This window comes from Myotis davidii, unplaced genomic scaffold (assembly GCF_000327345.1).
Source record: "Myotis davidii unplaced genomic scaffold, ASM32734v1 scaffold356, whole genome shotgun sequence".
NCBI lineage: Eukaryota > Metazoa > Chordata > Mammalia > Chiroptera > Vespertilionidae > Myotis > Myotis davidii.
In genome coordinates this window covers 136,051-158,332 of record NW_006288188.1, presented here as the reverse complement: position 1 = coordinate 158,332, position 22,282 = coordinate 136,051, and the positions used below count along the sequence as shown (strand labels likewise).

General features: G+C 38.6%; 2 protein-coding genes across 5 annotated transcripts in view; one reads left to right on the top strand and one right to left on the bottom strand.

The window, feature by feature from the left end:
* Positions 1-476: 476 nt before the first annotated feature.
* The window catches only part of PPM1K (protein phosphatase, Mg2+/Mn2+ dependent 1K), a 22,950-nt gene continuing 1,144 nt past the window's right edge, over positions 477-22,282 (bottom strand). For 3 of the 4 annotated variants that reach the window (XM_006760038.2, XM_006760039.2, XM_006760040.2), the window contains exons 2-7: positions 15,737-16,254; positions 14,175-14,275; positions 6,232-6,397; positions 5,959-6,103; positions 4,850-4,984; positions 477-1,614 (exon numbers count right to left, since the gene is read on the bottom strand). In XM_006760038.2, the coding sequence (XP_006760101.1) occupies positions 1,483-1,614; positions 4,850-4,984; positions 5,959-6,103; positions 6,232-6,397; positions 14,175-14,275; positions 15,737-16,176 (1,119 nt within the window). In that variant the 5' untranslated portion in view covers positions 16,177-16,254 and the 3' untranslated portion in view covers positions 477-1,482. Of the gene's footprint in view, positions 1,615-4,849; positions 4,985-5,958; positions 6,104-6,231; positions 6,398-14,174; positions 14,276-15,736; positions 16,255-18,116; positions 18,194-22,282 lie in introns of all 4 variants that reach the window. The other variant, XM_015561525.1, reaches the window with a different exon arrangement.
* The window catches only part of LOC102766157 (probable E3 ubiquitin-protein ligase HERC6), a 100,989-nt gene continuing 96,836 nt past the window's right edge, over positions 18,130-22,282 (top strand). The window contains exons 1-2 of the mRNA XM_015561521.1: positions 18,130-18,207; positions 21,877-22,032. Of these exons, the coding sequence (XP_015417007.1) occupies positions 18,130-18,207; positions 21,877-22,032 (234 nt within the window). The remainder of the gene's footprint in view (positions 18,208-21,876; positions 22,033-22,282) is intronic.

Genomic DNA, 22,282 nt, shown 5'->3' with positions numbered 1-22,282 from the left:
CCTGTGCCTCGGGCTGGCCCTGGGAAGCTGGGCAGCCACCATCTGAGGCTTGACTGCACCTTGGGCTGGCCCTGGGTAGCTGGTGGGCTGAGGGGACTGGGGACTCTGGAGGCAGGCTAGTGGAGTGGCCAGACCTGCCTGGGGGTGGGCCCAGCCTTGCCACGTGCCTGCCACCCCGGCAGGGCTAAGGGGACTGGGTGCCACGATCTGGTGGCTTTGGGCACCACCATCTTTGAGGGTGTGGCAGTCAATTAGCATATTCCCTCCTTATTGGCTGTGGGCACTGCCATCTTTGAGGGCGAGGCAGTCAATTAGCATATTCCCTCCTTATTGGTTGTGGGTGCTGCCATCTTTGAGGGCGGGGCAGTCAATTAGCATATTTCCTCCTTATTGGCTGTGTATGCCACGATCTTTGTAATGGCATGAGGGTCAATTTGCATATTCCCTCTTTAATAGAGAGGATATTACATAGCAAGTTGAAATATAGAATGCTTTAATGTTTTAGATTTATCCTTTCTTATGAGTCTTAGAAATAAGTAAAAAGCTATACACACACATACACACACACACACACACATATATACATATAGCAGTATCAGTCAATATGGTATTATTACTGACAAATTATCCAAATTGCTTAGTCTATACAAAAAATGACATAAACATACTATATACAAAAAGAGTTAGAGACAACAAATGAAACTTTATACAAGATACTTGATACCATTGGTATTTAACTTTGGATAGCTTTGACCAGAGGACTCAGCCTGTGCATTCTGTTCTGATATGAAGGTATAGTCATATCTCTATAGTATTCTTAGCTACAGAATAGGAATGAATTGGGGGAGAAGGGGGACCTTGTGACACAGTTGAAAAATACAAGTGCACTGCTTAGAAATATGTATACATTTTAGCATGTCATATTATCTGAATTAATTTCTTTCACATTGTTATACTGACCAGTTAAGTGGTCCAGAATACAAAATATAGTCACAGAGAACTCAGTTTTCACACTAATTCCTTGGTTACAGTTATTAAAAATTAAAACATTTTCTGACAATACATTGAGGAATTGTGAAAAATACTGACTACTGTTAAAGAATTTGAAGACAAGAACCTGTTCAAATGAATAAACAAAAATGATCAAAAGAAACTCATAGCTGCCTAAGAGTTTTTAAAATTAGAAATTTAGTACTCAGCAAGTACATCAAACCACTTTTCACGTGCTCACTCAGCTTAGAGACTCACAGTAACTGAATTACACATATATTTATACCAAGTATGTACAGCTGAACATAAATATGACGGCTGTTTCTGACATGGTTAATGGTTATGTAAGTGGTCACTAAGCTTACACTAGCTTGTGTACTGATCTAGGGAGTCACAGGGTTACTCTGGTACAGTTGACATTTTTATCTAGTCAGTTTCTTTATATACTTAGTGAAAAACTGTTGCACAGAAACTCAAAGTCCCAGCCAGCACTCAGGCCCATCGTCCACTGGAGGCGAAGCTTCGGCTGAAGGAGAAGTTGATTTCGGACTTCTTGTATTTCCCCCAAGCACCAAACGGCACCACGATGACCGTACTGTTGTCTTCAGCACCATACAGCATTGCCTGCAGGGTTTGGCAGGAAGGAAGAGAAAAACACTGGAAATCAGAGTCTGTACAAAGAGATATCATCCTTCCTCTGGTAAGTCAAACTGATTTCACACAGTTACTAACCCAATTACGTCACAGTGTTTAGGCACCACCATCTTTGAGGGCGGGGCAGTCAGTTAGCATATTCCCTCCTTATTGGCTGTGTATGCCACCATCTTTGTGATGGTGTGAGGGTCAATTTGCATATTCCCTCTTTAATAGAGAGGATACTACATAGCAAGTTGAAATATAGAATGCTTTAATGTTTTAGATTTATCCTTTCTTATGAGTCTTAGAAATAAGCAAAAAGCTATACACACACATATACACACACACACATATATATATACATATAGCAGTATCAGTCACCGATGTCAATGCCCAGTTTATTAGGTTGCACGTAGAATAACAGATGACCCAAAACAACCACACTGACTATATTCCACTGCAGCCATTTTGGCAACAGAAACACCAGTGGACTAAGGTATAAGATATGCAGCTCCTGAAGAAGAAAATATCTGTCAAGTATTTAGCATAGGAACTAATACAAGGTATAGATTCACAAGGTGTTAGTCCTTACCTAGCAATTCTGTTTCCAGGAATTTAGCCTAAAGAAATAATAGCCTAAGGAAGTGGACATGTATAAAGTTATAACTACAAGAAAGTTTATGCTCCCTAAAAAATGAAAAGGTGGCATAAAGTAAATTTCATACAGTAGGAGAACTATAAAGCAATTTCAGGAATTAATTCAAACAGCAAATGAGATAATCAGCATGGTAAGAAGTACTTGGGATTATATTTAATAGCAAATTTATTTCAAAAGACCTCATAGCTTCAGGCTGGAACTGTGAAGGAAAGGGTTGATCAAAATATCTGATGAAAAAGCTTCAGAAAGTAAAAAAGTTTTACAAACAAATTGAAAGACAGAAAAAAAATTGCACTATCAGACAAGATACTACTATAATTAGTATATAGCAAGTTCTTACAATAATTATGAAAAAGACAAGCATACATTTATAATAATACAAGCATAATATACTAATTAGCCCGGACATCTTTCCGGACGAAGCCGGGGCTGCAAGGGAAGCCCGGGTCCCAGGTGCCTGCTGGCAGCCAGAGGAAGGAAAGCCTATTCTTGCACGAATTTCGTGCATCGAGCCTCTAGTACAGCAGTTCTCAACCTGTGGGTCGTGGCCCCTTTGGCGGTCAAATGACCCTTTCACAGGGGTCGCCTAAGACCATCCTGCATATCAGATATTTACATTACAATTCCTAACAGTAGCAACATTACAGTTATGAAGTAGCAACAAAAATAATTTTATGGTTGGTCACAACATGAGGAATGTACTTAAAGGGCCAGAAGGTTGAGAACGACTGCTCCAGTATAAGATAATGGAAAAGCAAGCTGTACACTTATGAGAAATATAAGCTATAAAACATACTAGAAAAGTATAAATTGGAATATCTCTGAAGGGCAATTGGTAAAGATTAAAAGCTTTAGAATACTATGTATTCTTCACCTAGCAATTTTACTTATAAGACTTTAACCTAAGAAAACAATACCTGAAGAAAATAGATATGCACAAATAGATATAAGAAGTTTATTATAGTGTTCCCCCTACAAAAGGGCAAGGTGAATATGAACTAAATTTGCTGATCAAGGGAACAGTTAAAGGACATGTGATACTCAAATATATAGTCGAATGCTGTGCAGTCATTGTAAATTGTATTGTCCTCATGAATTAGAACATATTATATCAAGACAGGAAGTTGAAAATTAGGAAGGAAGTGATCATCAATGAAACTGGGACTGTTTTCTTAATCTCATGAGCACACATAGTAACCAAGTGAATCATTCATGCTTACCCATTTATTTTTGAGCAAATAATGCTTTTTAAGTAATGTCTTATTGCCTCAACTACAAATATTAATACTTAAAATGTGAGCCATACTGCTCTCCCTGTGGAGTAGCCATCTCTCTGTCCCATTGCTTCACCAGTAAACTCGCTTTCACTTTAAACTCTAAAAAAAAAAATTTTTGGACCAAATTTGACTCCAGGATTGAAAATGTAAAAAAATCAGGAAGTGCCAAAATAGCTGTTGAATTAAACTGTGCCTCTAATGATCGGTGATGGCTCTAACTTAAAAAGCTATCCAAAAAGATATTACACAACACATGGAAATTTTACGTTTTCTCTACCGATATTTTCCAGCTTCCAAATTTTAGCTCTGACCAACAGAGTGACATACAACACACCCACACACCTTTTGGTATTTGTTTTTTTCACACCCATCCTCAGAAACCAGAAGTTGATATGCTATAGTGTTCCTATATTGGGTAATGACTTGGAGAGTCTAATTTAATGGTCAAGGGATTAGACTTGGGAAACTGGCTGTCCAAATTGCTGTCTATACAAATTGCTTAATCTATAGTTTGAAGCCCAACAGACAACAAATATTCTGCAGCTTAATAGTTTTGTGACCTTGACTAAATCAATTTCACCTCCGTGCCTCAGTTTCCCTCATTCATTAGAAAGAGATAAAACTAGTTCCAACCTTACAGAGTCATTGTGATAATTAGTGAGTCAAATACTAGGTACATATCAACAGAAGAGTATCTGACACATAGTAAGCAATATTAGTCTTTACCATTATAATTTACTACGTGCTGTTACTATTATTTCAAGATGTGTACAAAGCCAAAAAATAAACATAGCAAATTTTCTTGGCATATTAATTTTAATAAACTATTTGGGAGAATTGTAAAAAATGTTTTCTTGTGTTTGTGTTTTTTTAAAAATATATTTTTATTGATTTCAGAGAGGAACAGAGAGGGAGAAAGAGATAGAAACATCAATGATGAGAGAGAATCATTGATCAGCTGCCTCCTGCACACCCCCTACTAGGGATTGAGCCTGCAACCTGGGCATGTGCCCTTGACCGGAATCGAACCCAGGACCCTTCAGTCCACAGGCCAACACTACCACTGAGCCAAACGGCTAGGGTGTAAAAATGTTTTAAATTGGAAATATTACAGAGTCAAGAGTAAAATTCATTGTACACTGGAGCTGAAACACAAGATTCAAAGAAATCAAGTCTGTGAGGGCCCCTCCAGGCTGTACCAAAACCTGCACCTGGGTTTGTCCTCTCCCACCCCCTCCCTCCACCTTCCCCCAGGGGGACTTTTCTAGCAGAAGCTCAGCTGTATCACCTGTTCAGTCACTGCATGGGCCGCTTCAGTGGGATCATGGCACTGATTGACGAAGTCACAAATCTCTTGACTATTCACCATGAAGTTAATTCCATCCGTAGTGAGGACCAAGAAGCTGTCATGGGCATGATGTAGCTGCAATAAAACCAAATTCATAGGATTATAAACTACACTCGGCCTTGGAATAATCTTCATAATTCGAAGATTTGTTTGCTGAGCGGTCATCTGTGTTTACAGCTTGTAGGCAAACAGAGTGAAAATCGAAGGCTTGTATTTAGGGCAAAAGTAGCAACATTTAGCATCAACCACCAAGGACAAACCTAACATTTACTTAGTAACACCACAAAGGAAGCAGCCAGATGGCGGGGTGCCAGGAGCTGCAAGCTGTAATGGTGGAAGGCTCCGTCTCTGGAGCCAGGCTTCCGAGTAAGAAACCTGCCTCTATTTTTCTGCCGAGCAAACAGAGGTAAGTTGGGCTCCATATGCTCTAGATTTGTTTTCTCTATAAAAAGGGGCAGTAGTAGCTATTTTGAAGAGCCTGGCATATAGTAAAAACTGGATAAGTATTTGTTAGCGAGAACAAGTGTAAGTGGGCTATCTATCATGCATGAAAACGTTCTGTTAATTAACAAACGTTTGCTACCATCAGTGGAAGCCTCCACTACACTGTGCCAGGTACTAGCGTGGGACAGGGGCTGCAGAGAGGGAAATGTTGGGACGTGTCGGGTAATGTGGACATTAACTAGTAGCAGGCGAAGGATGTCACAGAAACCGAGGTAACGCGATGCTTTAGCGTGATGGAAAAGGAAAGTCAGGTTAGCCTCCAAGTGGTGGTGACGCTACACGATCCATCAGGTGCCGGTGAGGACCAGCAGGGGCGCCATTCTACGAGAATTCCACAGTGCGTGACACCAAAACCAAACACATCCTCATCCAGTGGGCCTGGAAGGTGGTATCTTATGTTCGCTGGAAAGTTTCTCTATCCTTCCCTTAATTACTCCTCTTCAAAAGTTACTGGCTTCACTTAAGGTTTCCAAGAACGCTTGTAGCTGGAGACACCCGCTTTCATTCCTTGCCTGTGCAGCAAGTGTCTACACGTCCTTTCTTACCTTAATCCTCTTCGTTTCTGGTTCTGCTATCACACCACTGCTTTTAAGATCCAAGTCTCCAAGACTCCGCGTCATCGCAAGCCTGCCGTTCACATGAGGCTGTCCCAAGCTATTCCACGCCACAAAACCGCCACACTTCTTGATCCTGATCCAGAAGAAGTTAAGGCCAAAAAACAAGGCACAGTTAAATTTAAGCATGAGGTCTGTTTAAAATGCAAGGTTGCATTTCCATGAAGTAGACATAAAAACATCCTCATCAGTTGGAGGCGGTACCTTTCTTTTTCATCTTTTCTCTCCGGAGTATGGTCAATGGTCAGCTTGATGGATTTTCCTTTTCTACATAAAATAGCCCGGCTATCCCCAACACTGGCGACAACCAGCTCAATACCGTCTCTCAACAGGGCTACTGTTGCAGTAGTCCCAGAGGTCATAACGGTTGCTGTAAACATTGTGAAAAAGAGTGCAAGTTATTGACAGTCCAATGATCTGACATGAAATTTTCATTACAAAATAAAACACGGGCATGTTAAACTAATGCTGAAATATATTACTTTAATGTAACTAGGGCTATGCCAGTGAAACGCAAATGAACTATGTAAGTAAGAGCATGCAGAGAAAGAAGTATTTGATTCAGTAACAAGGCTCCATGCAAACAGAAAAAGTTGCTGTCCTAATTGGGAAATAATGCACCACTGTCCTCAAATGGCCTCTCTTTATAACAAGTAGAGCTGAGACGAACTGATAATCATTATTATGACACCTTTGTGTGTACATCAGGTGTCAGGATTAAAAGCATTACATTTTAATTAGATTGGCTAATAAGTTAGGATGGCTTAGGTCTATTGAGCCCATTCAGGCAAACCGGCTTTTCTATAATCTATGGACTCAGAGGTTTTCTCTTTCATTTCTTACTCCTATCCTGTGGAAGTAATATCAGTTAACAGGCTAAGCAAAATATGCCAAGGGCATATCATTTGCTCTCCAAGAGCTATACTTTATGTTCTTACCTTCTACAACTATTTCAATTTTACAAATGTTTAGCAAAAAAAAAATCCTAAAATGGTTAAAGACTTATATCCTTTTCTGTTTATCTTTGTGGTACCAGCCATGAAACAAAGTTATGGCCATCATTTTTTTTTAATTTTTTTATTGCTTAAAGTATTACAAAGAGTATTACATATGTCTTTTTTTTTCTGTATTTTGGCCATCATTTTATTAGGAGAAAATTGAGGGGAAGGATGTAATTCATTCTGGTTTCCCATAAGCTTGGTGTAGTTAACACTACACAAGGATCTAACACAATCCGTCTTTGTCCAAATGCAGGACGGCACTGCCAAGTGCTCCTCCCATGGTTATGCCCTGAGCCCAGAGCATTCCAAGAATATTAATTTTCTGTGACCAATAACGAAATCAAATGTTATACAGCTTGAGGTCACCACTACTTCCTCCATCCCATCCTAACTGCATTTTTTTCATCTTCCTTTGACTTTTTCTGACAGTGTCTGCCCTCAGTTTATTACCACTTGTTAAAAAAAATTTAAGGTGCATTGAGCCTTGCCAAAGAGAGAATATTGTGACATTATGGGCTAAAAAGTAAATCAAACTGGAAGAAATGAAATAAAATAAAGACATTTAAAGCAGGTATTGTCTTTTGTAATGTGGTTAATTCTTTAGAGCACCTACATAAAATATTTAGGTGGTAATCCAAAGATGATTTTTCCTTCAAAGGTAGATTTAGGAAAAATGAAGTGCTACTGATTTCACGAATTGAAGCTCAATCTTGGCAATTTTTTTTAAAAGAGACAATTTTTAAAACTTCACCAGCAATGCATTTTGGAAAGATATTTTATTTTTATTAAAGATATATAAAATGCCTGCTTTAATCAGAAAAGTAAGATGGGAAAAGATGAATAAAGCCTACTTTAACCTTTTATATCCATGCTGAGTTAACTGAGAAATAGCATTTATAGTTCTATCTTCCCATTTTCTGTTGATTTTGGAACTGTTGTGTCAAAGCAACAATATCTGGGCAATGCTAAATTGTATTCACCACGGTATAACATATAAGTTTTGGCGTAGCAGTGATGTCTGTATTACAAATGCTAACTAGAGTTTCCAAAACACTATAAAATAGAATCATGAGAGCTTAATCACTGTAACATTTTCAAATTATTGGAAGAGCAGAGAGGGGTTTTATTTACTCAGATGCTACCTGTCCAGGGAGATTAGCTACCTCTCCTTTGTTTAAACTCTCAGCTGCAGCTTTTTAAAAAGTGCCTTTTAATTGGCTGCATCAAAAGAATTATAATTTCATAAATGACAATTTCAAGTTTAGCTGTTCAGGATTATAATTCATGGCTCTGCCACCTAGGAATTTCAAAGAGCTTATGTTTCCACCAACCCAACTTCACAGTTCCAAAATCCAAGGATTTAAGGGAAAGTTTTCAAAACTAACTGCTGATTCTGGTTTGCGAAGCATCTAAGAATATAAATATTAAATCAACATTCACTTTATTTAACATTTAATATAGAAGTAAAAATGCTCACTTTTTGCGCTAACAACAAAACTATAAAACTAAGACATCTTTCAATAAGTTCTTAACACTCACTGGACATTTCCTACTGCAAGTCATCTCAACTAATGGGGCAAAGAGGATGTGGGAACCTTCCAGTAGTCCAGGCTAGGAACCGCCGGACTCCTTCACCTGGGACAAAATTAAGCTGGTCTCTCTTTCCACTGAAGCCCAGCATATAGTGTCCACGGGCTCCAGGTCTAGAGCTGCTGACCAGGCACAGTTCTCTGCCACAAATAACACGCACAGAGGCAAATAGGAAATTCACCCAGGAATTGTGCTCAAACATTACAAACCTGCAACACAGGGGAGGGCAGGGAAAGAGCTGCAAAATAAGGGGAAGGGTTTTTATTTTGGTGAAAACTTCACTTGCAAATTACATACTATTCCAGGAGTTGCCAAATCAAAGATTCCAAAACTCAGTTTGCACATGTTGATGGTATTTTGTAGTCAAGTCTATTTTCTCATCACAGAGTCTTACTGTTTCGTGTTGTGGCTTCCCAAGGTAGGAAAAGCCATATACAAATGCATGTGTACCAAAACACACAAGTGGTGACGCAGACATACATCTGAATACTTACATACATTCTCACACAACACACACTCACTCGGCCTATAAGAGGAAAGCAGTAGCTTTATTGAGTTGAAGAAAAAAAAAACAGCACTGTATATTCGTTTGGTAGCAATATCAGAACTGTCTCAAAATCAGGAAGGAAAATTCAAAGTCTGGCACTGAGTACAGTATTTGTTGTATCTGACCAACAGTACGTAGTTAAGGAAGATGTGAACCACAATATACCACCAAGTTACTGAGATGGAAATATATACTAGGAGGGATCAAAGCACCTCTTATACCAGATACAAAGACAAACACATTTGTTAATGGAGCTCAATGCAGGAATTTAGTATCTAGAAGCCCTTTTCTTTTCTTCAGTAGAATGATTGTTTAAATAAAGGCTAGTAGAGCTCTTGAGCTTTATATAATTCATAAAGTGGGTGTTTCTGCAGCTCTCTCTTTCTCCCAGTGTTGCAGGTCAACATATCACAACAAAAATGATCAAGATTTTGAATGGCAACAGAAAGAGTAAAAGCTGTACTATTCAAGGCATAACCCCCATCCCCCTGGTAATTATGCAACTGTGTAAACAGCACTATGTATAGACCAATACAGTTTCAATATTTACTTAAAATGGGTGTTCCGGACATGTGTGACACATGAACACCAAAATCAAGGTCAGGGCTGAGATCAGTAACAGCACAGTAAGAGTATCTCTTCAGTGCCATCTCTATTTTTTTTTCTCTTTTGGCTCCCCTAGCATAAGAAGGGTACTCAAAAACACTGCCTTTCTAACACCGGTTGTGTTGTCGTTAAATTCTTCCATAAAGAGATCACATAGTATGAAGAGCATGGAGGTTTCCAATGAGACTCACAATGCTGTCACCATCTCCAACTCTGAACGTCAGAGCAAGTCTTCCCGTTTTTATCCATTTGTCTCTTGAGAAGTTTTGTTGCTTTCAAACCTTAAGCAATCTAGAAACACTCTGAGGAGCTCACAGGATGTACAGAATTACAACCTAAGTTTTCTACCATCTGGTTTAAGTGGCAGTTTGTTCATAAGCAATAGACTAATGGGATCATTTGAATTTACTTGCTGGTTATTAAAATATATATGACTGGTGTAAATGGAATATAAAATTTTCAAACATGATGATGAAATTAATTATTTGTAAATACGGGTAAATTAAAAATTCATCAACAAATCGATAAAAATAGCAAACAATTTCTTAGGGGCTAGAGTCTTGCCATTTCATCATAAGTGGCATTCTTATTTTTTTCTCAAATACTCCCAGTTTAAACTGAAATAGTAAATATTTTAAGTGCTAATGGGATCATTTTAAGTACTTTATGCAGATGTGACAGTTTTGGACTAGAGTCTTTTTTTTTCTTTTTTTAAATCAACTGGTTGCCTCCCATATGTGCAACCTAGGTATGTGCCTGACTGGGAATCAAACCCGAGACCTTTTGGTCCACAGGACAATGTTCCAACCAACTGAGCCAGGGCTGGATTAAAGTCTTGATGAGAATGTTTTATTTTTACTTTATTTTCACTTTCTCTTAAGAAAGCTAATATACTATGATTGAGGGGTACTCCTCTCATTTATACCTGAAATTCCAATATTAGTAATTCATTCCTATGATTAAACCAATCTTTTTTCAGGTTTCCCCTACTTAAAATTCCCCACCTGCAAGCTACTCACAGGAAGCATTAAAGGAGAAAATAGGGCTAATGCTAAAAGAAAGGTGAAGGAAACTGGAGAGGGCAAACTGCAATTACTTCACAATTTTATGTAACTAATATTGGTCCTACCCATGTTTATGTTGAAAAGAATATTGTCACCCGGCCAGCGTGGTTGAGCATTGACCTATGAACCAGGAAGTCATGGTTCCATTCCCATCAATACACATGCCTGGGTTGCAGACTTGATCCCCAGTAGGGGGTATGCAGGAGGCAGCCAATCAATGATTCTCTCTCATTGTTAATGATTCTCTCTCATTGTTGATGTTTCCATCTTTCTCCCCCTCCCTTCCTTTCTGAAATCAAAAAATGTATATTTTAAAAAATAATATTGTCCATTCTTATAATACTGACACTGCTTTAGTTCTTAAAAAAAAATAATTTAAATAATAGCTTTGAAATCTGAAATGGCCTAAGGGTTTTCTTAATCCAAAAATAATTGAAAAGTTAAACAATATAAAACATTCTATTTTTAGTGGCTTTAATACATTTGATAAAATAGGCCCCAAATGTCTACTAGCAATTTTTGCCATTTTTAAAGCCTTGGCAACTTATTAAGAATTTTATTTTTTTAAAATATATTTTATTGATTTTTTACAGAGAGGAAGGGAGAGAGACAGAGAGCTAGAAACATCGACGAGAGAGAAACATCGATCAGCTTGCCTCCCGCACATCTCCCACTGGAGATGTGCCCGCAACCCAGGCACATGCCCTTGACCGGAATCGAACCCGGGACCCCTCAGTCCGCAGGCCGACACTCTATCCACCGAGCCAAACCAGCTTCGGCAAGAATTTTAAAGTTCTCAAAATACTTATGAAAAAATACAGACTAATTGATCTATAAAAATGCAAAATAAGATTTAAAAACAACAATGCCATAATAGACCTTATTTCTTTTAATAATAGACTAAGCATTATTCTGACTTGCTCCATTATACTTGCAAACAAATGGCCATTAAATGAAAAATAAATTTTAGAATATTATTAAAGTTTTTTTAAATTGATTTTAGAGAGATGAAGGGAGAAAAACATGGATTTGGTGTTCCACTTATTTATGCATTCATCAGTTGATTCTTATATGTGTCTTGCCCAGGGATCAAACCTGCAACCTTGGTATATCAGGAGATGCTCTAACCAACTGAACTACCCAGCTAGGGCTGAAAGTTCTGATCATTAACTCAAAGCATGTGACAGAGGAACTACATTAAATAATTACATTTTAATTTCATTATTAGAAATGGATTACATTTTTTATAATTAATTTCTTTGAACAACTTCTATTTATATGAGAAAGGCATCGTTACTAAGTTTCTTTTAAGGTCAGCAAGTTAAGTAAATTCTCTCCCTAAATTCTGAATTTCCTTTAGTTATAATTTATTATTTCATAAATGACTGGGGCCTGACCAGCATGGCTCAATGGTTGAGCACTGACCTATGAACCAGGAAGTCTGGGTTCGATACCAGGTCAGGGCACATACCCCAGCAACAGGGGGCAGCATATCGATGATTCTCATCATTAATATTTCTCTCTCTCTCTCCCTCTCTGAAATCAAAAAATATATATCTTAAAAAATAAATGACTGGGATCTTCTACTTAACACTGAATCTATTATTGTTTTAAGCATCTTGTTGATTAGATCATTTACAAAAGGGTTGGCTGCACCCATGAAGGATTTCTGCTTTGGATTGCTGTCCACATTCTCATGTTGAACATTCTCTTCTGAAAACTTTGCCCAGTAAGTTCTGCCTGTTTATAGAACAACTAGGGCACAGCACCTGCACCATAGCTGGTAAACATCGTGGTATGAGATACAGCCAATCTGGTTATGAAAGAAATAAGCATACCAATATGGATACCAATTTTCAGTTATAAAAATTAAGTGACCAGAAAGTGTCTAAATCTCCTTTTTCCTTTATATATTTTACCCATTAAGAATAGTCTTATGCCTAAAATTTACCCTCTCTGGATCCCTATTTTTCATAAGATGAGGGACCAATTAGAAGGAAAAAAAGTCCAAAGGAGTAAATGGGAAAATTAGCCTGAATGAATCCCTGAACAAAGATGAACTCTAATGCTTTTCTGAGGCTTATGACAATGAAAAGTTCCTCAATAATGAGGGGGAAGGCCTGGCCAGGTAGGTCAGTTGGTTAGAGCATCATCCATCTGGATACACCAAGGTTGAGGGTTTGATCCCCAAAGAAGCAACCAAGGAATGCATAAATAAGTGGAACAGCAAATCAATGTTTCTCTCTCCCTCTGCTCATATAAATTTTTTAAAAAGCAGGAAAGCCTCTTACTGAGTCATCCTAGAGATATTTTCTCTAATCCTCATCATTAAATATGCTCAGGAGAGAGGCTACAGTGGGTACCAGGAAAACCCCAGCAACTGCCCTTTGTCTCTCTCTCAGTTTCAGTTTCTTATCTTGGAACCAGGGCGGGAGGAGGGGGGAGGGATTGCCATTTGCAGGCACTCCAACAGAAAATGACATTTCTCTGGTGCACTTTAAACAAAAGGATGAACCAAACATACATTAATATTATTGCATGATTCATTTTCATTCTATCTGCATACATTTATATGGTTGTTGCAGAAGTTTTCGAGATTAACTTCATAAGCAAAAACTATGGGAGCCAGCTAACTAGAAAACATTAACTACATTTTCTGAAATGGTTTTGATAAATTTAGTCAAAATCAGAAACACTTACGTACTTTCAATATTTAAGAACAAGCAGCACACAAAATTTTAAATTCACCTTGTGTTTAACACAAAACAAAATATCACTAGTTACAACAGGAATGTCCAAGATCAAGTTTTTTTAAGAAGAAAGAGAAAAAAATATCTTCATTCTAATTATATAAAGTAGTATGTGCTAGTCATTGTCCTTTCCTGTCTAGGACCAATTAGCAATTTTCTCCTTGCCTGACCAATAACTGTCCTGACTAGATGAGATTACTGTGTAGTGTATTTCAATTATTTGTTCATCAGATTCATCTAAACAAAAATAATAAACCCTCTCGTAGTATGGATATCTTGTCCGTAAAATGTTCAAACAGATAAAAAAGTTTTTAAAAATATTTTAAAATTGATTTCGATATCAGAACCATTTTGAAGCTTCAATTTCTGAAAAATTCTCCAATATACATATTTCATTTAAAAGGGAGGTACTATCATTAGTTTGAATTCCAAACAGCATTTAAAGTGGTTCTTTATATAAAATCATTTTCCACATAAACATTTTTACAAATCAAGTTCCATTAAAATTCCCACCTCTAAAGAGCTTAAATTGTTTCCATTTTATCCAGATATCCCCCAGGACCCTAAGGAATGTGATTGTGTTACTTACCATCAGCAGACAGATGGGCATGACTCGCAAAGGCTTTATCTATTTCTAGAAAAGCCAAGGTCAACACAGCTTCCAAGTTCTTCTCCTTGGGAAGCAAATCCCTTTGTGGAGAGGGAAAAAAAAAGAGCCCCAAAATATCATTTTACAATAGTTGTCTCCTCTTCCTCTCATCTCCTCTCCTTCAGGTCTTTCTAGCTAGCAGTCACTCCCTACAATGGACCCCCATGGCTTGCCTCTCAGGTGCTCCTTAAATGTCTCCTAAGTGATAAAGCCTCTAAGGACACTAAAATAAAAGTCTAAATTCCCATATTAGAAGATTAATCATTACTGCACCTACAATTACTAACACGTACAGTACATAATACTTGATAATGATAATAAACAACTGTTAATGGATTTACTATTCTATGCTTCTTATTATTTTAGAGTGTACTCTCTCTATGTATCAGAAGTAAGTTTTCTGTAAAACAGTAACCATGTTACACCAGCAGCAGCCTCATACTTCTCATACTACCCTGAAAGGTCAAGTTCTTCCTTATTAAATTAAGTCACTGAGTTCTTCTGCAGAACAAGGCAAAATATGCTTAAATCAACTAATGAACAGTATGAACTATACACAGGAAGACAAGAAAGAGTCATAGCCACAACTCTGTCACGTTTCCCCCTCTTTTGGTGCTAGCATAGTGTGATCCTCAAAAATACATTATACTAATTGCATTAAATAAACTATGTCAAGGGCTCCAAAACACCCACATTAAATGCATTTCCCCATACTAATGCCAATTATCTAAAGCTATTTTCAACAAGTGTTCAAAGCTATTCATGCCACTTGAGAGTATAATTACTATTTATGGACGCACCAGGTGTCATGTACTAGTAAAATGTTTCCAATAGATTCTTATAACACATGAGATTGTGTACTTTATGTTAATTCACTTGAAATAATCACAAATCAAGTACCATGGATTCTGGTTGTTAAAAGAAACACTAGGCCCAAAATGGAGTCACTTGTGCTAAACCCACATCACCAAAACAAGGCTTAATAATACCTAAATCAATGGCAGTTCCAACCTTTCCCAGGAATAGTAATCTCAACTGGTCAGTCTGGAATTTTCTGGTTGGCACAAATGAGGTAACCTGCCACATAGGCTCTTTCCATTAATCAAAGGGAGAAGTAATCTGCTCTTTCCTTATCCCTTTTCCCCTCTGCCTACAAAAGCCTTCCATTTGGTTGAGTTCCTGGGAGGCCCTTTCTGTTTGCCAGATGGGATGCTAGATTCAGGAATCGTTCAATAAAGCCAATTAGATATTTGAAATTTGTTCTGTTGAATTTTTGATATTTAACATGGTCAATGCTATTGCCAAGGGAGTTGTTAAAACATATGTTTCTGAAATGGTAATAGTGGTCAGTAATAAATGGAATGCTTAAGCTAGTTCTTGTTCATGAAACAATTATAAAACCACTCAAATAACTATATTAACCCTGAACATCTTAGCCAAAAGGTTAAAGTTTAAACATAAAGGCAAACTGCAAGTTCAAGAGTGAAAGTCACCATACTTACATGATGCATTTCTCCATGTGGGTTTGACAGAAATCAGCAGCTGCAGGCCCGCCATGTCCATCGTAAACCGCAAAATACAGGACCTCATCGGTCAGCTGAGCAAAGTCAAATCTATCTTCATTCTCTTTCCGTTTGCCAATCTGTGAGGCACAGCCCACCTTCTCCAAGCTGATTTTGGGTATTGGCTTGCCATACTTAATGCTGGGTGGTAGCAGAATTGGCTCATCAATGCGGTTATCCCAGATCCCAAAATTATCCCAGGTGGCTGGACGCCCACTACCATCTGAGTCAAACCGAGAACATCTAGGCTCTGAAGTGGAGCTGTGGCATGTGGGTGTCACCCGCCGGTCATCCTGCAGCAGGCGGGAGCTTAGCAGCACTCTCCTTCTCACCTGGTTCCCACCACTTCTAACCAAAGTAATTAAGGCAGCTGTTGACATAACTCAAATCCAAAGGACTCAGTAGTCAGGGAAAGGTCAATGAACAATAATGGAATGTCTTCAAGAAAAATGATGCAACTAAATGAAAAGAAAGAGAGAGAGACTCCATCAGCAATTCTGAATATAACTGATAATTAGAGATTACCAAAAATTAAGGCATTAAAGAATGTGGTACCTAACAGCCAACTTCTAAGGATAGCGGACCAAAAATGACCCACTATTTACCCCATTCGGAGCTTAACTTCTATAAAATTTTGACAATGTGCACATAGCATATAGAATCAAGCTTTACCCTACAATCACCTTGGGATCTAATTAAAATGCACTGACTCAGTCTGTATGCATGGGGACACAAGATTCTGCGTTTCTAACCAGCTCCCTGGTGATGCCTGCCTGGTCCAGCAGGCCAACACTTTAAGTAGCAGGAATATAGAATACAGGTATAAATAAATATTCTTCCCTTTATTAACTCCATTGCTCTGAAGAAAAGGGATAAATATTACTAACAAAGTTTCTTACAAGAGATAGAAATAAGAGAAGAAAAAATAACTGGTTAATCGAATGTTTATGATAGTTCTGTACCCAAAGAGTGTCCCAGTCTCAGCAAAGACACACTTAGGATCTAAGCTTTGTTATGTTCCAAGATTTCTCCATTTACTAAACTTTACATATGTACACCTGTTCATGCAAACACTCCTAGAGGCACAGGAGTGTTCAGCCAGTTCTGAAGTTTCCCTTTGTGGTAGACACTCCCGGGGAAGGTGTGTGATCTCGGGATCAAGGCGCATGCATTTGTGACCAGCAACCCTGAGTGATGAGCAACTGATCTGTGCATTTACATTAACAGTTGCGGCTCTCCCCTGACACAGCCCCAGGAGCCCACCTACGCTCATGCCTGCAACTACAGCAGGAGACAGCACCAGAGACTGAACTACATTTCTTTGAAATGATTATTCTGCACCCCCACTTCTGGACTCTGACTCAAAGCTAATCCTAAAACTTCCCCTGGGTATGGTCAGGGGGGAATTCCTACACCCTAGCAGGAAAAGCTGTTTCTGGCAGTTTTCCATACAAAACAAGTTCTAAGCAGAAATCCATCTCCATAGTACTTTGTTCTGTTATTTTATTAATTGAAAACATAGCATGAAGTTAAGATTTAATAATGCCAAAGGAGAGTATGCAGATGTTATATTATTCTCAATTGTATGTTTGAAGAATTTCACAATAAAAAAAGAGTTTAAAAAAATAGATTTCCCCAAAAGGCACAAACATACACAATACAAACAAGCCCAGTTGAGTGAATCTATAAGAAAATGTGTTATAAATTTCAAAAAATCATTTTCAAATAAATTTTTGGAAATCAGTGTAGCTATGTATAGGAAGGGCCATTAATCCTTTTGCTGAGTAAAGAAGTAAAAGGAAAGAATGCAGTTCCAAAGAACACCCCTAGATATTTAAGCAATGAAAGACATGAGCTCTGACTTCATAGTATTTAGAATAAAGACACCTCCCCCCACCCAATAATGAATCCTATATAATAAAAGAGTAATATGCAAATGGACCAAACTGCTGAATGACTGGTTGCTATGACATGCACTGACCACCAGGGGACAGACGCTCAACACAGGAGCTGCCCCCTGGTGGTCAGTACTCTCCCACAGTGGGAGCACTGCTCAGCCACAAACCAGGCTGATGGTTGGCAAGCATAGCAGCAGTGGCAGGAGCCTCTCCCGCCTCCGGGGAGCGATAAGAATGTCCCCCCTGAGGGCTCCGAGACTGCTAAAGGACACAGGCCAGGCTGAGGGAACCTCTCCCTCCCCACTCCCCTCCCTGCCAGTGTACAAATGTCATGCACTGGGCCTCTAGTGTTATCATAAAAGACTTAGAAGGCCATTCCCTCTTGGCCTTTTAGCTGATATGTATAAAAGACTGAAACTCACTTCTTTTATGACAATGTTGGAGGAGGTGGAGACAGCATCTCTGGCTATCAAGTATCTAAGAGAAGTAACACATTCCACTACACAAGAAGAGGTATTTATTCCTTTGCTTCTCATTGAAGGTTATATTTTATTCAGCTACAATAACTGTCAAATAAAGGTGATGACTTGTGGAGAAATGTCAAACTATAACGCAACCTAGCAAGTAAGAGAACTAAGTACTACTTATTGGTACAGATAATTCACAAAGCAGCTTTATTACATCTAGAAAAAAGTAAAAACTTTAAGTGTGTTGATAAGCAAACTCATTCATTTTGAAGAGTGCACCAAATATTAGCAAAGTACTCTTTTGGTTTCAGTCTGAAAGCATGTATGCTATCTTCAGCCTTAGGCCATTTTGCAGTCTTATGCACCTCCTTTGAACAAGAATTCTGAAATTACAAACAATATTGAATAAAGTTCTTCTGCAGTTTTTATGGGCTACTCTTGTTCCCCCACCCCTTGCTCTATCTTCCAAATATAAAAAAAATTAAAATTAAACAGCTGCATTCTCAGCAGGGAACAAATATCCACTGAAAACATTATTAATTGATTTAAAGAATGAAATAAAATGCAAGTTGGGCCTTGGCTGGGGCTCAGTGGTTAGAGCGTTTACCCGTGCAAGGAAGGGTTTTGGGTTCAGTTCCCCATCAAGGGAAAGTACCTGGATTACGTACCAGGTTTGATCTCCACCCCAGAGGCACCTGTGGGAGGCAACTTCTCCTCTCTCTCTCTCTCTCTCTCTCTCTCTCCTCTCTCCTCTCTCCTCTCTCTAAAAATCAATGGAAAAAATATACTTGGGTGAAGATTAGCCAAAAAAATTTTTGGTTTTTCTTTATGCCCACATATATTAAAAGCAATCATCAAATTGGCCTCCTTCCTCATTTATTATCTGCACAAGCATCTCAGAGAGTAAGCAGAATAGTCATAGAGAAGCATTTCCTTTAAGGCCTACTATTGGCATAGATGAAATGTCAGGCAAACATATAGCTAGTGTACATAACTAGGTCAGTATCAATTATGCAAGCAGGAAACGTTGTATAGGAAGTGGTTCCAACCGCTTTCCCATAAGCAATAACTAAGTCATACTAATCTTCCCCATATTCCCAAGGAAACAGTCCAAAGAGGACCTGTGTTCCCAAGCTAAGTAACGACTTTGAACTAACCCTGAACATCAAGAGGTTTCCTCCATTGCTTCACACTAGGAATCAGCCAACAGCTCTCCAGCTGCCCAAGGAAATGAATATGTACCAATTATCAGGCAAGAGAATAGAACATATGATATAAAAAACACAAAAGAGCCTAAAAGAAAAGTAGTGTTTCTTTCTTTTTTTTTTAAACCAGTGTTCTTTATAATGAAAAGAGTGGAAAGCAAACTGAAAAACACTTAAATATTTTTATTGTCAGTTCAGCAATTATAAATCACCATGTATTTATGATTCTGCTAACTAAAAAAGTTATTTAGGAGTCAATTATGTCAATCTTTCAATTGAAAATCAAGGCTAGCTTATTTCTATAAGCCATTTTAACATTTATATTCAATCTTTGAAAGTAAAAGTCAACCAAAAGGATCAAAGGGCAGAAGTAATTCTGCATGAAAGCCATTTGAAGACACAAAAATGTCATAGCATTAAATGGACTAAGAGCACCAGAAAACATAATTATACATAATATTCTACTAGCAAAAGTAAAATGTAAAAACTATGCGAGGCAAGAAAATAAAGGTAAATAACTTGATTGGACCCAGCTATATAACAGATGTTATTTATATAAGCAACACAAACTTTATTGATCGTTATATACCAAAAGGAGGAAAAATCAATCTTCCACTTAGACCAAACTGTTTTCCAAATTCCTTTTTTTAAAAAAAATATATTTTATTGATTTTTTACAGAGAGGAAAGGAAAGGGATAGAGAGTTAGAAACATCAATGAGAGAGAAACATCCATCAGCTGCCTCCTGCACACCCCCTACTGGGGATGTGCCCACAACCAAGGCACATGCCCTTGACCGGAATCGAACCTGGGACCCTTCAGTCCACAGGCCGACGCTCTATCCACCAAGCCAAACTGGTTAGGGCTCCAAATTCCTTTTTATTTCCCAATCAAAAGGAAAATGTATAGCTCACAAATTTACTTTAATCACATGAATTTTTTAAAAATACACACACACACACACACACAACCCTATATATTCTACATATTGTCATTAAATAAACTGAAAGTACTTTCCTTTTTTATCATTTTCAAATTGATTTGTGTAACCAGGCCTACTCCATCTTCCTCTTCCTCAATGCTTTTACTAGCTAATCTGATCATCTGTCACAGAACTCTAACTAGTGAAAAAGTTGGCCCCTAGTTTAACAACCCTTACTGCGGCCTGGGAGGAGGTGGATGGAGGGGATTCTCAGCAAAGGCATAGAAAGTAAGTGAGAGGCATAGAAATTCTACCTAAAATCGCTGGTGAAAGCCCACATCCTGAAAGTAGGAAATCTCATGTGAAAAGCAACAGGCAGGACAAATAAACACATTTAGTTTGTAGTAAACTTCTGAAGTATGTACTGTACTTGATTGAAAAACAAAAGGGGTGTGTGAAGAAAAGCCACGCATACTGCCACCAGATCTCTATGCCAATTTTACGCTGCATTTTACAAACCCTCAATGGTTTAAACACCTCAGAACTTCCTTTCTGGAGAAGGAAGGCACAATCTCTGGCAGGAGAGTGCACTCGGGCTTTGTGTTAAACTGCTCTTGACTGCTGGAAGCAGGTCAAAAGGGCAGTTTACTTGTCCTTTTAAATCCATGCCAAAATTAGTCAGGAGGTCTAAGAATTAGTACTACCCAGACCTGCTTAGACTTATCCTCCCAGCAAAAATATGTCTAAGTATTCATAGCTGCTCCTTAGAAAGTGGTGGTACTCAGGCATATTTACATCAGTAACTTCCATAATGGAAACACCAGGTAATTTTAATATTCTTAAGTCAAATATTTTTTATCAACTTTTAAAACACAAACAATGCATCCCAATAAATTCAAATGGTATGGACCGCTCCAGAATGTATTTCAGAAAATCTGGAGTCTAATACCTCTTCATCAGTACCCCGGCTAGGAGGAAGGGAAAGAAAATTGACCAGTTTAAACAAGGGAAAAAAACAACAGAAACTCATATGATTCCCCTTGGGTTTGGTGGGAGCCTGTGTTTAGATGCGTGAAGAAAGAAAAGAACATGGGAGCAGTGAAAAGTACTCATTATTCTAATTCCACAGATATCACTTAAAACATTTTAGTTAATGTGGATATAACTCACAGACTATTTCAAACCTGTACCTTTATACTCCATTGGAGAATTTTCCTTTACATCCTATCCTACATCACTAGCACCTCTCCCCTCTCCTTTCCTCTTCTCTAAGAGCCCTGTCAAGGGAAGTGCCTGTGTTAGTGGTCAACAATGAGTGATTTAACGTTGCAAAATAATAAAATAAATAATTAGTAGTAGTAGTAGTAGTAGTAGTAGTAAGATCTCACTACCCAAAAATCATTCCTAAATACTTTATCACAGAGGTGCATCTGTTCTTTTCCCAGAATACAACGAAACCATAGCTGTTTTCCAGGACCATTATGACCTGTCGTTTTAGTAGTCCCTTATTCTGAAACCACAGGCTACCTCATCCCACCGCACTGGCGGAGGGTAAAAAGGACTACAGGGCCGTGTTGCATCTTTCCAGCTTAAAGCTTCTCACAGAGAGGCCACTGGAGCTCCAGACACTCCAAATTCCCTGGCTAATTCCACCGTAGTCACGGCCTTTGTCACCGCCTATGAAATCCCTAATCTACAGAACGCGGCAGCTGAAACAGACATCACCAACCACAAGGCCTTGAGAGTACAGAGCTCTCCCGGCAAAGCAAAATCCACGTCTTCACGTCGTCACCAACAAAGGCTCTGCACCCTTCTCCATGCCGAGCCCCTGAAAAGCTCGCCCTCGCACGGTTCAGGGTCAGGAGCTCGGCCCGCTGGCCGCGGCAGAGGAGAGTCCGGTGTGATCCTCTGCAGAAAGCACACCCTCCCGCCCGCGCCGCGCGGCAGGTGGCTGGGCCCCCCTGCACCTCCCGCCACCTCCCACCCACACACCA